General features: G+C 39.6%; 2 protein-coding genes across 3 annotated transcripts in view; one reads left to right on the top strand and one right to left on the bottom strand.

The window, feature by feature from the left end:
- Positions 1–7,350, top strand: part of Sh3bp5 (SH3 domain binding protein 5) — a 62,598-nt gene extending 55,248 nt beyond the window's left edge. For both annotated transcript variants that reach the window (XM_051204764.1, XM_051204763.1), the window contains 4 exons: positions 524–566; positions 1,237–1,456; positions 3,069–3,329; positions 3,685–7,350. In XM_051204764.1, coding sequence (XP_051060721.1) covers positions 524–566; positions 1,237–1,456; positions 3,069–3,329; positions 3,685–3,902 — 742 coding nt within the window. In that variant the 3' untranslated portion in view covers positions 3,903–7,350. The remainder of the gene's footprint in view (positions 1–523; positions 567–1,236; positions 1,457–3,068; positions 3,330–3,684) is intronic.
- Capn7 (calpain 7) overlaps positions 6,742–15,937 on the bottom strand; it is a 37,688-nt gene continuing 28,492 nt past the window's right edge. The window contains exons 13-21 of the mRNA XM_051204762.1: positions 15,199–15,343; positions 14,265–14,364; positions 13,189–13,324; positions 12,628–12,703; positions 10,506–10,651; positions 9,651–9,713; positions 9,042–9,172; positions 8,006–8,098; positions 6,742–7,919 (exon numbers count right to left, since the gene is read on the bottom strand). Of these exons, the coding sequence (XP_051060719.1) occupies positions 7,775–7,919; positions 8,006–8,098; positions 9,042–9,172; positions 9,651–9,713; positions 10,506–10,651; positions 12,628–12,703; positions 13,189–13,324; positions 14,265–14,364; positions 15,199–15,343 (1,035 nt within the window). The 3' untranslated portion in view covers positions 6,742–7,774. The remainder of the gene's footprint in view (positions 7,920–8,005; positions 8,099–9,041; positions 9,173–9,650; positions 9,714–10,505; positions 10,652–12,627; positions 12,704–13,188; positions 13,325–14,264; positions 14,365–15,198; positions 15,344–15,937) is intronic.

A 15,937-nucleotide genomic window follows, 5' to 3' on the forward strand; every position in this document is an offset into this window, starting at 1 on the left:
CACCACTGCCTGGCATGGACTTAGGAAGGAAAATTTGATGGAGGAGAAACCGCTCAGACACCAAAGCTGCCAAGCCCAGGGGACTTGACTTTTTCCTTGCTTGTAACATGATTGCTTCACTAACACCTAGCCTTGACCCCTATACTTGAGGTTAAAGACTTGGCTGTGTTAAAGACTTGGTTAAAGTCCTGCTGTGTCCAGCTGACAGCAAGTGGTATTGCTTCCTTCCATAGTTGGCCTAGGCAGAAGAAATGTTTTTAGCACCTGTTTCTCAGCCTATCTTTCTTTATTGGTCAGTAGGCCCAAGCAGTCTCCCTGGAGTAAAATGAACCAGGATGCAAGGTTTCCAAAATCTTGAGATGGGAGTGAGGGCTATGCACTTATGTATCTATTGAGGCTTTGGGTGAGCCAGTAGGTCTGCTGGTGTCTGTATTACTGTCATGGCCTAAATCCTGAATGGCCCAACTAGCTAAAGGTTCACCATGAGATCCTATCCTTACATTTTTTTTCCTGTCTTCTGCAGGCCTTATTTTGAACTCAAGGCAAAGTACTACGTGCAGCTTGAGGTATGTGTGACCTTGGATTTGCCACTGTTTTGTTCTCTACCCCTTCCTACACTAAAAACTCAACTTTAGTGTGGTAGCACACCTTCAGATGACCCATGTGCTGTGAGAGGAGAATGGAGAAACACATTCCTAGGCCTTAGTTCTCAGAGTCTTCATTGTCATATGTTGTTTGGAGCTGTTGCCATTTGCTCGCTGAATTGCACTAATTTATTAGGTCTCAGTGTGAGCTCCCAAAATAAGAAGACCTGGAAACTTTTTGGTAGTAGAGTTCCCAGGCTCTCCAACTTATTGTCAGAACTTTTAGGGGTTGGGTCAGCAGTCTGTTGTAAGTGGCCCTACAGGTGATTCAGATACAGGGCCAAGAACTTCTGTCTGGGACCAAGTGAGAAGGCTACAGGACTTACGTGACTACTGTTCCTTCCTGAAGGGCTACATTCTTTTAATAACCACGTCTGCATATTCTTGTCTGTCACATGGACTGGTGTTGACAGATGTAATGATTTTCTTTACAGTGAATGGGTAGCCATGATGAAAGTAATTGGATTCTCCTAACCATCATTATCATGCCAGGTGTTGTAGGAAGTTCTGTGTTGTAATCATGTGAAGCCCCTCTCTCAATGGGGACATACAGAGCCACTATGGCTTATCAGGTCCTCCATCTTCCCATCAGCAACTGAAGAAGACAGTGGATGACCTTCAGGCCAAGCTGGCCCTGGCAAAAGGCGAGTACAAGGCAGCCCTGAAGAGCCTGGAGAGGATCTCAGATGAGATACATGAGCGGCGGCGCTCCAATGCCATGGGTCCTCGGGGCTGTGGCGTTGGGGCTGAGGGCAGCATCACATCAGTAGAGAAACTACCTGGGAACAAACCTGAGCCTGATGCCATTTCTGGTGAGTCTCTCCAGCAGGGGTCACACAACATATGTGATCTGTTTTCAGGGCCATCTTGCCCCATAGACCCTATCCTTTGCCCATCAATGAATTGGAGAGTTGGACAGCCCTGCAGGCTGTTCCATGGTTTCTCGTGGTTTGTGGGACACTGTTCATTGGCTTGCTACTACATGTTAGCATTCTGTGGTCAAGTAAGTTTGGAAAATGCTCTACTTCCACCCTCTTAAAGAATCTAAGCACACATCAGAACATTCAAGACTTTAAAAAGTTCTGAGGAAAGGTTTAAAAGGACTTGGGACCCAGATTTGATTCAGACCCCACTTTACCACTGCATGTGGGCTAGTGGGCCTCCATGTGTTAGCTTCAGCTGTGTGATGGGGACAGTGTCTCCTATGCTGTGTAGGTTGGTAAGGAGGGTTGTGAGAAGTGACCGCTGGCAGGTCCCCCTGGAGTCTGACCACATGATCTCTTCTGTCCAGGAACATCCTCTGCAGACAGGATAGAGGACTGACTGTGACACTCAACACTTCACTGCTTTTCTTTTCCTGTGGAACAGTCCACTGTGGCTCTTTTAGGCTCCGTCCTCAGAAATTCTTTTTAAAAATAATTTATGTGTATGAGTGTTTTCCCTACATGTATCTGTGTGTATCACATGCTTGTCTGGTGTTAGATGAGAATGTCGGATCCTCTGGAATTGCAGGCAGTTGTGAGCTTCTATGCGGGTGTTGGGAATCAAACCTGGGTCCTCTGGAAGAGCAGCAAGTGCTCTTAACCACTGAGCCATCTCAAGCCCTATCCTCAGCAATTCTTGAAGGCCATCAACAAATGCTGAATTGCCAGGTTGAAGGGAAATGAAACTACAATGTAATCAGTGGCTATGAGTGAGTTATTTTATATACCACTTTATTAATCCTATCCATAGAGCATTTGGGCAGTCGAGTTGCTTGACAAGGCCACACAGTCAAAATTCATTCAGTCTATCTGAAGCAGTATAGTACATATAACAATCCTCTCTGGAATGCTAGGCGGCCATTTTTAAAGATGCCATAGGAGTAAAGGGAACTAAGAAGGATCATAAAAGTGAGAATGTGTGTGCTTTTTCTGGCCCACAGACTCAAGCACAATCAGAGCATTGAGAATGAATGTTGTTCTTTGTTGCAAACAGTGGTCTAGGCAGACTTTGAGGGTGTCTTATTAGATCAGAAGATACTATAGACATTCCAGCAGCTCTTGGATGCTTATGCCAGAAGGAAGACCTTCAGTCTTCATTGTAAGATTGCCTCTGTGTAGGACACATTACAAAGGCCTAGTGTTTAAATTTATCTACCTTCCCTTTCCTTTAGTGCTGGGGATGGAAACCAGGCCTTTGTGTATACTAGCCATGCGCTCTACCCTAGCCATCCTTTCTCTAGGTAGCACTTGCTGGCATAGAATTATAGAGCAGGAGTTAAGTTCCTCTAGAACACTGACTTTCCACAGGAGCTAGCTGCTGCTTCCTTTCAAAATGCCCTGGAGGCTGGTCAGAGGGCTCACGAAGGTTGTAGGCCCCACAGATCCATGCTGGGGTACTACTTAGCAGACTCCATGTGACTGATATTCTCTCTCACCATAGTGGCTTCTGAAGCCTTTGAAGATGACAACTGCAGCAACTTAGTGTCTGAAGATGACTCAGAAACCCAGTCTGTATCCAGCTTTAGTTCAGGGCCAACAAGTCCATCTGAAATGCCTGACCAGTTCCCTGCAGTGGCAAGGCCTGGCAGCTTGGATCTGCCCAGCCCCGTGTCCCTGTCTGAATTTGGAATTATGTTTCCAATACTGGGCCCTCGAAGTGAATGCAGTGGGGCCTCCTCTCCTGAATGTGAAGTGGAACGAGGTAAGTAGTAGCCCAGCTTGTGGACTGTCTATATCTTTGCTACGGTGTTTCTGGGGCCCCTGGGTACTCTGCCTGGCCAGCTTCACTCACATAGAACTTAGGTCCATGCCTCTCCTTAGAACAGTCCTCTTGGCAGGTTTGATTCCTAGCTACAAAACGAGGATGGTAAATCTCATCTCTAAAGATAACATGCTAAGGAGTAACTGCAGTATGTCATCCAGTGCTGGAGAACCCTGAGATGCATGGTGGGTGACAGTGGGAACTGGAACTGTAGAGGGCTCAGGCTGCTGACGCCAGTGCCTGTGGAACTCTTGGAACTGTCAGCTCCCATTTGGCAACCTTTGTATCTCTACAGGAGACAGAGCAGAAGGGGCTGAGAATAAAACGAGTGACAAAGCCAACAACAACCGCATTCTCAGCAACATCAACAGTGGTGGTGGCAGGGACAGGAGCCAAAGCAGCACATCCCTTGAGGGACAGGCCTTGGAGACCCGTATGAAGCAACTCTCCCTACAGTGCTCAAAAGGAAGAGATGGGATTATTGCTGACATAAAAACGGTGCAGATTGGCTGATCCACCCAGGGCTATGGCCCATGGGCACATCACATTTATACATGAAACTCTAGAAACATCGTGCCAATAATCAATCTAACATAAGCCAAATAGTGTATGCATTTACTCTAAACTGCACTAACCAAGTTTCAGTGACCTTGAGGGCTGAAGAATTTCCCTCTGATAAGAGCTCTTGGGCTGGTGTGTTTTTCAGAGCAAAGCCATTGCAGGTAAATTGTGACCAGGGTCACAGCCTTTGCAGAACATTCCCTGTGGCAGCAGTGTGGAGCAATAACTAGTTTCTGTGAAAGAACCCGAGCCTGGAGGAGAACAGGGCAGTTAGCCAGACTGGGGTCACCAGCCTCCATCTCTATCCACCTCTTTCCCCTCTATTTGGGGAAACTGAGAAGTTTTTTCCATTATAATATCACAGAGCACCAAAATAATTTTAAAACTCACACAAACACAAAGAGAAAGCTTAAAAATAATGCCAAGAACACAATTCATCTTTATCACCTCTGGTGCTCAGAGGGGGATTTTTTAAAAAGCATGTCTTCTGGGACACCCATTAAAACCATTTCCTAGGAAAGCTACCATTAACTGCACTTTTGGGGGGTGGGAAAGGTGAATGAATGCCAATGTGGGGATGGGTAATGAGGTAGCAAGGACATAGCATAGAGGGGATTTGTGGCTGTGGGAGGTTCTATAGCCTGACCTTAGCCTGACAGCCAAGGGGGGTTTATTCTAAGACAAGTGCATGTGAAGAATGGTTGCCACTGTTCTATCTAGATTGACAAGAAGTTAATTTCTCTGTAGGCTGTAACTTCTACATTAATTGCGATTATTTAAGGTTTATGCTGCACCTAGTATTCCTTAGAGGAAACTGTCCCTTTAAAGGGACAGTAAATAGAAGGGCAGGTAAATAGAAGCAACAGATGTCATGATAATAGTAGTGTATTTAGACTTAGTGTTTATGGTTATGCATAATTAGGGCTCTGTATTGTATTTGTCCTATTCCATTAATTTGGCTTTTCTAATGAAAAAAGCACCCCTCCCCATTTCAAATTGTCTCTTAATTCTGTCACAGCTTGTATATTTTAGCCATGTGTGTATAGCTTCATACAACAGTGGTTTCTTCTTTTTTTATTGATGAATACAGTATCCTAATTACAAGGTTATTTTGTACTTGTTTTAATACCTTGAGGGTAATAAAAACTAAGAAAACTTTGTGACTTCAGATGAGAAAACCCACTGTTGTCTTACTCTGGGAAATGCTGTCGTTTTAAGAAAGACCATCCGGCATTGGTGGCACATGTGTTTAGTCCCAGCACTGAGGAGGCAGAGGCAAGTGGAAACCCTGTCTCAAAAAATCAATGTCATTTTCAGATAAAGTGATAATCCTGGTAATGTTAACTCAATCCCAAGGTCTGGATTCAAATGCCACTCTTGGTGTTGCACAGGTAAACACTGAGGAGAGACAAACAGGCAGCCACAGCTTCACTGGTCAGTGTAGTTAGTCTCCTGGGGTAGGGGCCTAACATCCTGCAATATGGTTTCATCTGTCAGCCTGATTTAATCTGTGGTACACTTGGGCACAGATTTTAATGTATATGCTGCATACTGAAATGTGTTGTGGAACAAGTGCCTAGTTAGTGTTACCTATTAATATTCTCAGTTGCTGGAAGTCTCTTTCAACTTCTCTGTTTCCCTGCAGCTGAGACTTTGCTTATTCTCCTTCCTATCAACGTTAGTGAGGTTAAGTTGTGTAGTCTAATGTTCAGGATCCACCATGGGGGATTTCTGGGCCACATATCTGTCACCCTGAATGTTGTTCCTCACAATAAAATCTCGTGAGCATTTACAGCAAGGAACAGAAGATGGGGTTTTCTTGTGTGGGGAGCTTAGCACCATATCCCTTACTTGAGCATAGGGCTTCATAATCTGGCCTCTTGCCTCGGTTCCCTATCCCATCGGTCTGGGAATGCACAACCTTTGACTTGGTTCCTGTCTCACATCACTTCCTCATATTTCCAATACAGCAGGGCCACTCATGTCACCATGGCCTTCTTGCAATTCACTGTCCTTTTGACTTTACTCTCCCATAACCTCAGTTTCAGTTTTGGGCCCTCTTTTTTCAGGTGACCACGAACCATGTACTACTAATTCTAGAATTCAACCTCTTCTGGATAATTTTCTTTACTGTGTCAAGGGGAAAGTCCATTCTTTGAGTCTGAGCATCTATGTGTATACTGAAATTAGATACCTGAGCCAACCCCTCCTCTCTTCTAGCAATCTCTAATTTTTCCCTTTTTTAAAAAATCTGTTCCACCATTGTGCTTCTGATCCAAATGTCAATTCCAACTACCAATTCCAGCCTGCTGTCCCCACATGCAAAGCAGCTGAGCTACAGGCTTGTGATCTTCCAGTTTCTTTACCCAGCTATAAAAAGAAGTAATACTGATTATACTTGATTTAGCAACTGGGAAGATTAAAAAAAAGTATGCACAATGAGTACGTTCATAGTAAAAAGTAACTCCTGGCTACTTTTCTATTCTGTATTTGGAGCTTCAAGTTCAAATGGCACTTCTTGAAGTGTGTGTGTGTGTGTGTGTGTGTTTGGTCCAGCCTTACCTGTACACTTGTAGACTCTCCACAGAGCTTGATTACAGGGTCCAACACTGTTTATTTGTTTTTGTGCTGCTGGGGATTGAACCCAGGGCCTTGGACATGCTAAGCCAAGTGTTGTAATACTGAGCTGCCTCTAAGCCTTCTACTATATTTCGGGTTTATATGGCCAAGTGGAATCTCACTGATGAAAATCTTCCAACTACTGAATTAAAAGCTATCCTTGAAACATACCTTCCATAAGTATAAATATTTTATTTCAATTAAAGGCAGTAGAAATAGTTTTGGTAATTATAAAGTAGAGACAGCGACAAGATCCCAACCTATAAATCTTGAGCATCATTCTGTACTAATAATTTTTATGTAAACAAATGGGAATTTACACAACACTAATTCCTGGCAACTCACTTTTTATGAATGCTGTATAACTCGATCACCACATACCAGATTCACAAGGACTCTCCAAATCCTTGTTATGAAAGCACCAACTACAGAGCAATTTAAAAACTCTACACACTAAACTTTAACATTTCCAGTCTCAGATCACTACATTCACCAACCTGCTAAGAATTAAAAAAATGGCAACAGTAAACTATACCTCTGTTCTCTCCACAATGGATGATATATCTAACACTGACAACCTTCATTCTTAAGCCTGAGCATCTTCATGCTAAGCTAAATGGTACTTTTTAAAGCTTTATTCTCTCATAACATCTAGGCAACAATAAACATTTAAAGACACAATAAAAAATTCAAACTAATTACAATGACATTCATTTGGTAATTAGTTGCCTAAGATGTATGGTGGAGTTCAACATGAACAGGTTAAACTTACGTGCTCTGTTTTTAAAAACGGGAAACATGTAAATATTTCAAGATACTAAAATAGCCTGCTCTTGCATTCAGTGGATCTGTGACCCTCATTGTTCTAATCTTTTTCAGTTACTTTGTCCTGTTATCAAAAGCATCTCACAGTGATAGCTGACTCTAATCTGTAATCATATATAATTTTTTATACAAAGCAGCCCCTAAATACATGCCAACTCTGTATGCGCAAAACCATGTAAACAGTCCTTTAGGTGATTAAGGTAATTCTGACTATGTACAATTCTTACCAAACACCATGACAAGTACCAGATTCCACTGTGATCTGTTTCTGACTGAATTCCATTCTGACGGTTCACCGTCATTCACCATCATGATTTGCCTCTGTCTAAAGAGTTGAAGACTTCCAAGTATGGAATCCAGTAATAGCTGAGGGTTCTCTGTCATTGGAGTTGTGTTGTCTTGATGGGGACAGTACTATTAAAGTCCAAGAAAAAAGGCCCTTCTTGTTTAGGCAAAAAAGTACTGGGGATGATATTGAAGATCCCAGCAGGTATGTTTTCCAATTCTAAGTAGCAAAATCCACACCTATATTCGGGGAAAATGAGAATAAGGTTTACAGACTGTCATGTCACAAAGTATATACAATGAACACAAACAAAATGCCAACTTACCTATAGTCACCACTAGATTTCCTCTGAAAGCCATGAGGACCAGGATCTCCTATTATGGAAACTGCTACAACCTCAAATCCAACACTGTATTGCCTAGTATTAAACAGCACCACTGTATTAGTTAACTATCAAATATTATAAAATATGGTGAACTATTAAAGTATGTATATGCTTCAATTTTTACCAAGAGGAAACAGTATTCTAAAACTATATACTATTTTTATTGACAATTTGTTTAGTTTTGAAATTGAATCCATAAAGATTAATAATGCATCAAACTTAACTTAAAACAGACATTTTGCTTTGTGAGACAGGGTCTCAGTAAGTAGCTCTGACTGTCCCAGAACTATGTAGGTCAAACTGGCCTTAAATTCAGAGATCTCTTTACCTCTGCCACCTGAGTGCTGGAATTAAAGGCATTGTGCCAGCACTCTAAGCTACACTTTTTTTTTTTTTTTTTTTAACTACAGGCTCCCCAGGGAATAATATAACATAAATTTCTAAATGAAATATTGTCAATGTAATTGACAGAAAACCCTACAGAACAGAAGAAAGCACTGTAATAAAATCTAAATAACAGAATAATTATTATATGGCCCATATAGCATTCCAAGACTCATTTATTCACCCCCCCCCAAAAAATGAACTGTATTTCATACCAGACATTCTGTATTCTAGAAGTTACTGTTTACTTTTAACATTTAGTCTGTAATCTAGAAGTGATTTTTAGGCATGGTGTGAGATAGGTTAAATTACTATTAACATGGATACTGAATTCCATACCACTTACTATAAAGGCTGACCTCTCTATATTACCATTGTTACCATAAATCCTTTGCCTATGTTTGCACAGATTTGTTTCCAAACTTTGTTCCTTTAAAGTCAGTTTTAATATATCTTCATTATCTTAAAACTAAGGATTTTAAGTTAATGAGGATATAGCTCAGTGTTAGAGTGGTTGCCAAGCATACACGAACAAGGCCCTAGGTTCAATCTTTAGCACAAAAAGAAAACAAGGCAGCTACTCATCACAAACCTTGGTCCTCTCAGTTCAATCAGTAATGGTCCAGTCTTATCTACATGGAATTGGTAGATGGGGTTATTTTTGTGAGTCTCCTGAAAATTTCCACATCCTCCAGCACTCTGACCACTCCACTTTCCATTAATCTATAAAATAAAGTTTGTCTTAACAAAATTTCACACTCTTGATTGCATCATGGTTTGAATTTGCTTCTCCAGCCTTTGTCACTGACAGTCCAAGTCTTTATTTAGCCAGGCTGCTTGACTATACTCCATCTCTCACTCAATTATTAAATTGTTCTCCCTACCAAGGATTCTTCCTAGAAACTTCTGCACATTTATTTTACCCACACTGTAAGCTATTCTCAAATTCTCTTTGAGTTCATGTAAGTGGGCTTCTAACAAGCAAGGTTATACTAATCTTTTCTCTAGAATTACTTGTTTTCTATTCCCACAGAAACAATATTGGCCACTGATGATCTTCTAACCAAAATAGGCAAACACATTTTTCCCTTGTATTTCTGTAAAATCCCAGCAAGTGTTTTAATGGGAGTGGGAAAGGAAATGGGTTTCTAAAAGGCTAAAAAGAACAGTGAGTGAGATTACAACCCACAGACTTTCTTACCCGTTTTGATAAGGTGTATGGTGAAGGGATCTTCGAAAAAGTAAAGCTGCATGCTGAATATACCTAGATTTAAAAAAATGGCAAGGTCCACCAAAAATTATTCTGAGAAACTTAGAAACTTATAAAGTGAGCTATCCTACAGCTAAAATACTAGTTGGGATCAAGTCAGACTTAAGCAAATAGCATCCTGTCTGTCAGTCACTGTATATGACTTAGGACAATTTTGCCAGGCCTTGATTTCTGTGACTGAAGAACAAAGCTCCCAGTGTCTCTTATCATTAAAAATCTATTCAGATTGAATTTATGTGACAAATCTATGTACAACAAAATAACAATGAACTTTGCAGCAATATGAGCGGTATAGGTAAATACAAACAGTTCAAAATTGTTTTTGTTTTTGGGAGGCTTTAAGACAAGGTCTCAAGCTTGGTTTGAACTTAAGATCCTCTTGCCTCTGGGATTACAGGTGTGTGCCGCCACCACCATGCCCTTTGAAAGTTGTCATTTAATTGCATTTATTAATCTAATATACCACGTTATTTCAGGAATAAATCATTACTATGAATATATATGTATTCATTCAAAATGGTATTCATAGTAAAGTACAACTCACATTTTTACAGGAGCATAATTATTTAATAAGCATACAAAAACAAAATTATTTTCAGAAAAAAAATTTTATCCCCTAGCACTCTAGAAGCTGAGATCACATTTGTGAATTCAAGGCCATACACAGCAAGACCCTATCTCAAAAATCTTCAAATAGTTCCACATGAAAAGCAGAATATGCCACAGACTCTGTATTATGGTGCTTTGTCACTACATGGTTGGTTTCATAGTTGGTGAATTTCTTACCCGGACTGTGTAATGAATTGTGTTCTGTTTTTCATACTGAGAAACCACTAAAGTAAAGGTGTGAGTTCCAGGTGTGGTCAGCTTTATCTTAGTCAGATAATGAGGGCTGTTGATCCGAATCCCATCAATGTATGGAGGTGGGTCAGCTGCACAGTGAGTTTACAGAAAAGATTTTCAAAGCCAGGATTAGCTTTTTTGAGGTTAACTGTTTTCTAAAAGACACAGTAAGTATATAAAGACATCTATTTACCACACTCCCTCTCCAAATTAGAACTAAATAAACTTTTGGAGGATGTTAAATTAGCTTCTTTTGGTGGGGGTGTTCAAGGCAGAGTTTTTCTTCGTAACAGCCCTGGCTGTGCTGGAACTCACAGAGATCCACCTGTCTCTGCCTCTCAAGTGCTGGGATTAAAGGTGTGCACCACCCGACTAAATTAGTTTCTTAAACCAAGTTCCTCTTAACCACTAATCTTACCTGCCTTTCACTTAATGATTTGGTGGGGCTTTTTAAAGGGTTTTTTGTTAATGATTTGTGTGTGTGCGCACATGTGGAGGTCAGAGGATAATTTGGGATTAGATTCAGCTTGTCAAACTTGGCAGCCAACACCTTTATCCACTGAGCCATCTCACCAGCCCAGAGACTAATTTTTTAAATCATTGTCTCTGTTTATTCTTTTGTTAATGGAGAGTGAAAATGCCTGTTCTAGTGTAATGAAAATAAAACTGTAACCCTAGAAGTATTCTGAAAAGTCACTACACATAAAAGAGGTAACACTAACTAAAAAAATAACAACAACAACAACAAAAAAAAAACACTTTAGTTTTAAAAGCAAAAGGGGTAATAAATGTTTGAAATTATAAACCCATATAAAATTTCATGCTAGTAAAATATTTGGGCCTGTTTGTTTTTTAGTTATATAATGATCAACATTTAAAAATGCTAATTTGACTTGGTATATAGACCACTGGACTTTATGTGTCATGACAACTGCAGAACTGAGAGATATTGACTGGTAAGGTTTAGTGCTTTCTATAACCAGTATAATGGTGAAGAATTCACATTTTCCTCTGTGACTGAACAAAGACATCAACTAATTCTGATCCTCTCTAGAGCTACCTTCCTACTGAGCCTGTTCTTGTCAAGGTCAACAATGACTACCAGATGCTAAATCCAACTGCATCTTCTCTGACCTCAAACAGCAGGAAACAGTGGTGTTTTTTTTTGTTTTTGTTTTTTTTGTTTTGTTTTCCTCTTGGAATACTTTTCTTAGGTTATATTAAACCTCACTGTATCATCAATCATTGTCATCAAGCATCCTGACTAAGCTTTCCAGTAATAGTACAAACTCCTTTGCCCAGCTTCAAGATGTATAAGAACCTAAAGATCAGGTCCTGGGCATTCAACTCTATCTGCAGCTCTCTTCAAAAAGGGTTTATACAGTACAGGCTTCAAAATGTGACCTATATGCCTCTACCTCATCAATCTTCACCTCAAGTCCTTATCTGGAACCTCATATCCCTACTCAAAAAAATCAACTGCCCACTTAACATCCTTACCTGGAAATATCATCTCAAATTTAACAAGTAAAAATTAACATCTGATTGTACTCTAACATAATCACATAATCTGCTCCCTCTTTGCAGTCTGACCAATCTTGGTAACCACTACACCTTTTACTAACACCAAAAAAAAAAAAAAACCCAAACAAATAAACCAGGAATCAACCCTACTGAAAAGCAAATCTACAACAACCCAAGTTCAAACCATCATCATTTCTCAAAACTTTCATTTGGGGCTGTAACTAATAAATGCTTAGAAGAAACTCAATGCCTTTTTAAAACACAATATCAAGCCATGTCATTCTTCCTCTGTTCTCTTTTTGGTGGTTTATAGATCTTTGTACATCTTAGAAATTAAGTCCCAATGATAATGTACAAGAACATATAAACTCAAATTCCAAGTTTCAAAATTAAAAACAAGAACTAAATACCCAATCTCTTGTGCTGGTTTTTATTAGTCTAACAGCATAGTTATTATTGATTTCTACATGCCATCTATAAGTCTTTCCCTTTCAACTCAGTTATCTAAAGAATGTTTCAATATCTGTTCAACAGAGCTTACCTGGGTAATAAACTTTCTTGCCATCAGTCTTGTACACAACCATTGTGATAAATTCACGGTTATTTGCAAAGTCATCCTAAAATCACAGAGAACCCAACGTGTTTAGGAAAATGGAGTCAAGATGTTCTCTATTCTAAATGCTTACTGAACTCATTTTCATGAACACTTCAGCTACTTAGTCCTATAGAAGCCATGCTTTTCTGAATAATTACTACTATGTGAACAATTAAGATTATAGTTAGCCTTTCTACAATCAAAACTGATGATCCAACCTTTCCAAATCCCTTCCTGAATATTCTAAACATTCATAAATTCTAAAGTATATATCAACCCTCAAATTCTCACTGAAAAGCAAACTCCTCCTTTAGAGAAGTCTAAGACTTAAGTGTCTAGTTATAAAATAAGAAAATTTACATGATAATAATCATTTACTTGAGAAAACATTATTTCAGACCACCTATATAAATGGATCTGGCTAGTGATAAAACTATGGATCTAACAGTTAATTATACTTGAAAGAATTTCTGTGTTGATTGTGTCATTAGAAGGTATCCTACCCACCTTGTCTGTTATGTGTCTACTAAGCAAAACCCAAACTGCAGCACCCCCTTGTGGACACTGCACCTCCAGTTTGTACTGGGGGTTGTTGGCCAGGCTATAAGCATCTTTCACAGGTCCTTGTTTAGCATCCCAAGTACTAAAAGATAAAATCAACAAAAATACAGCAATGATTAAATTTCTCATACAGCTAAACTGTTTTAAAGTTATAACTTTTCTGATATTTACTCATTTTTTATTTTATGTGTATGAATGTTTAGCCTACATATGTGCACAGTATATGTGCTTGGTGCCTGCGGAGTTTAGAAGAGGGCATCTGATCCTCTGGAACTGGAGCTAATAGATGACTGTGAGCTACTATGTGGGTGCTGGGAATTGAACCTGGGTTCTCTGCAGGAGAAACAAGAACTCTTAACTGAACTGCTGAGCCATCTCTCCAGCCCACTGCTAAACTTTTAAACACTATTTTAAAAAGTGATGTGTTTCAAATGCAATTAAGCTATTAGGATTTTTAATTATTAATTATTATTTTTCAAGACAGTGTTTCTCTGTATACCCTTGGCTGTCCTAGAATTCACTATGTAGACCAGAAGGGCCCTGAACCCAGAGATCTCTGCCTTCCAAGTACTGAGTGAGATTAAAGGGATGAGCCACCATTATTCAGCATAGCTATCAGGATTTTATTTGTTTGTTTCATCCTTTAAAAAAGTTGTTTGTGTAATAAGTATATAGAAAAAATGCCTACTGGGAATGACAAAAAGAGGGGTGGATGGTTCTTCTGAATTGATCATTGTATTTAAATTTTTTAATGTAGAGACTAGGCACTGGAGAGACAGCTTGTGGTTAAGAGCATGTACTGTTCCTGTAGATGACCTGAGTTCAATTTCCAGCACCCACATTAGGTGGCTCACAACTGCCTGTAATTCCAGCTCCAGAGAATCCAACATCCTCTTCTGGCCTTCCAAGCATATGCACTCATGTGCAAAACCCCATTCCCATTTCCCACATAAATTTTAAAGTTTTTAAATCTTTCAAATATAGAAAGAAAATCATACTCTGAAATGTATAAAAAAACTTACCTGTGAATGCAAGTTGATTCTTTAAAAAGAGCTGGATTCCAACTCAAATAAACTACATCATAATACTGGCAAAGATCATCCCAGGAAATCCAAAATATTCCTAAAAATTAAATGTCTTTGTTAATCTAAAAAGTATGTTAGCAATAAGTAAGTAAGGGCCTGGAGAAAGGGCTCAGTAGTTAAGAACACTGGCTGCTCTATAGAGGACCCAGATTCAATCCAGCACCACATGATGGTCTTACACCTCTTTAACTCCAGTTTCAGGGATCCACCTCCAAGGGCACCAAGCACACATACAGTGCACAGATATACATGCAGGCAAAATACCTATACATAAAATAAAAACTGGACACTCTTGATACGGGTATCTCATTTTGAAAAGACGGGTTATTAGAAATGATACTGAAGGACTGGAGGAGCTACAGAGATAGTTGAGTGTTAAGAGCACTTGCTGCTCTTGAGCACTTAGATTTAGAACCACACAATGGCTCACACCATCTGTAACTCTAGTTCCAGGGGGTCTGAAGCCCTCTTATGATTTCTGCACACATCTAGTGCACACACATACATGCAGGCAAGACATACATTAAAAAAGTGAATAGGCTGGGGAAATGGCTCATTCAGAAAAGTGCTTACTGCACAAGCCTGAGCACCTGTGTTCCATCTCCAGCATCCATATAAAAGCCTGGCATGCCAAGTGTGTCTTTATACTCCCAGTGCTGGGGAGGCAAGGACCATAGAGTCCTAGGGTCATGCTGGCTACAAGGCTAGCCAATCAGTAAGCTCCTTGTTCAGTGAGACACCTTGTTCTCAAAAAGTAAGGTGGAGAGCAACAGAGGAAGACACCTGATGGTGAACCGTGACCTTCATAAGCATACACACACATGCATTCTCCCACTCCCAAATGGTATTAAAGTTACAAAGAGATATTTACCATTATCTATTTTCTGAGCTGTTCGGGGATCAAAGTTTAAATACTTTTGCAATTCTGGGGTCCAGTTTTTCACATCATTTTCACTGTACCTTCCTTTCCAGCGTAAATGGCTCCAAGGATTTTTCAACTGGATAAATCGCAAGCCCTATATTAAAAGACAAATCAAAACAACAAGATAACAACAAAGGATACCATTAAATTGAAAGAGATTTACCATATTATTAGTTATAATCCTCTTAAAATAAACTTTGATTACTTATCAAGTACCAATTCTCAATTCACACCGACACTTTCTAAAAGGGGAGCATAAAGGAGTAGAAATTTCTGCTAAACTTTCCAGAGGCATATGATTGAAGATTTTTACTGATAAACAGAAAGGGCCCAGAAAAGAGGAAAAAATGCAAGAGAATATTGGAAAGAAAATTAGGCATATGCTGCAATATACAAATTCTAGTTATTCCCAGCAAAGGAGAAAGCCTAAAGATAGGTTAAGAAATGCTGAAAGGCTTGTGTGGACTGGAAAGAGAGGGGCTGGAACCATGAATGTGTCTTAGAGTAAACTTCTCCTTCAGGAGAAATCATAGAAAAAAAGGAGGGTTGGAGAAATGGCTCAGCTGTTAAAGGCTAGGCTCACAACCAAAAATATAAGAAATGGAGGATGAGAAATGGAATTGAAGATGACAGAGCATGTAAGCATGTTAGATACAGATAAATACACACACACAAATACTGAACACAC

This window comes from Phodopus roborovskii, unplaced genomic scaffold (assembly GCF_943737965.1).
Source record: "Phodopus roborovskii unplaced genomic scaffold, PHOROB, whole genome shotgun sequence".
NCBI lineage: Eukaryota > Metazoa > Chordata > Mammalia > Rodentia > Cricetidae > Phodopus > Phodopus roborovskii.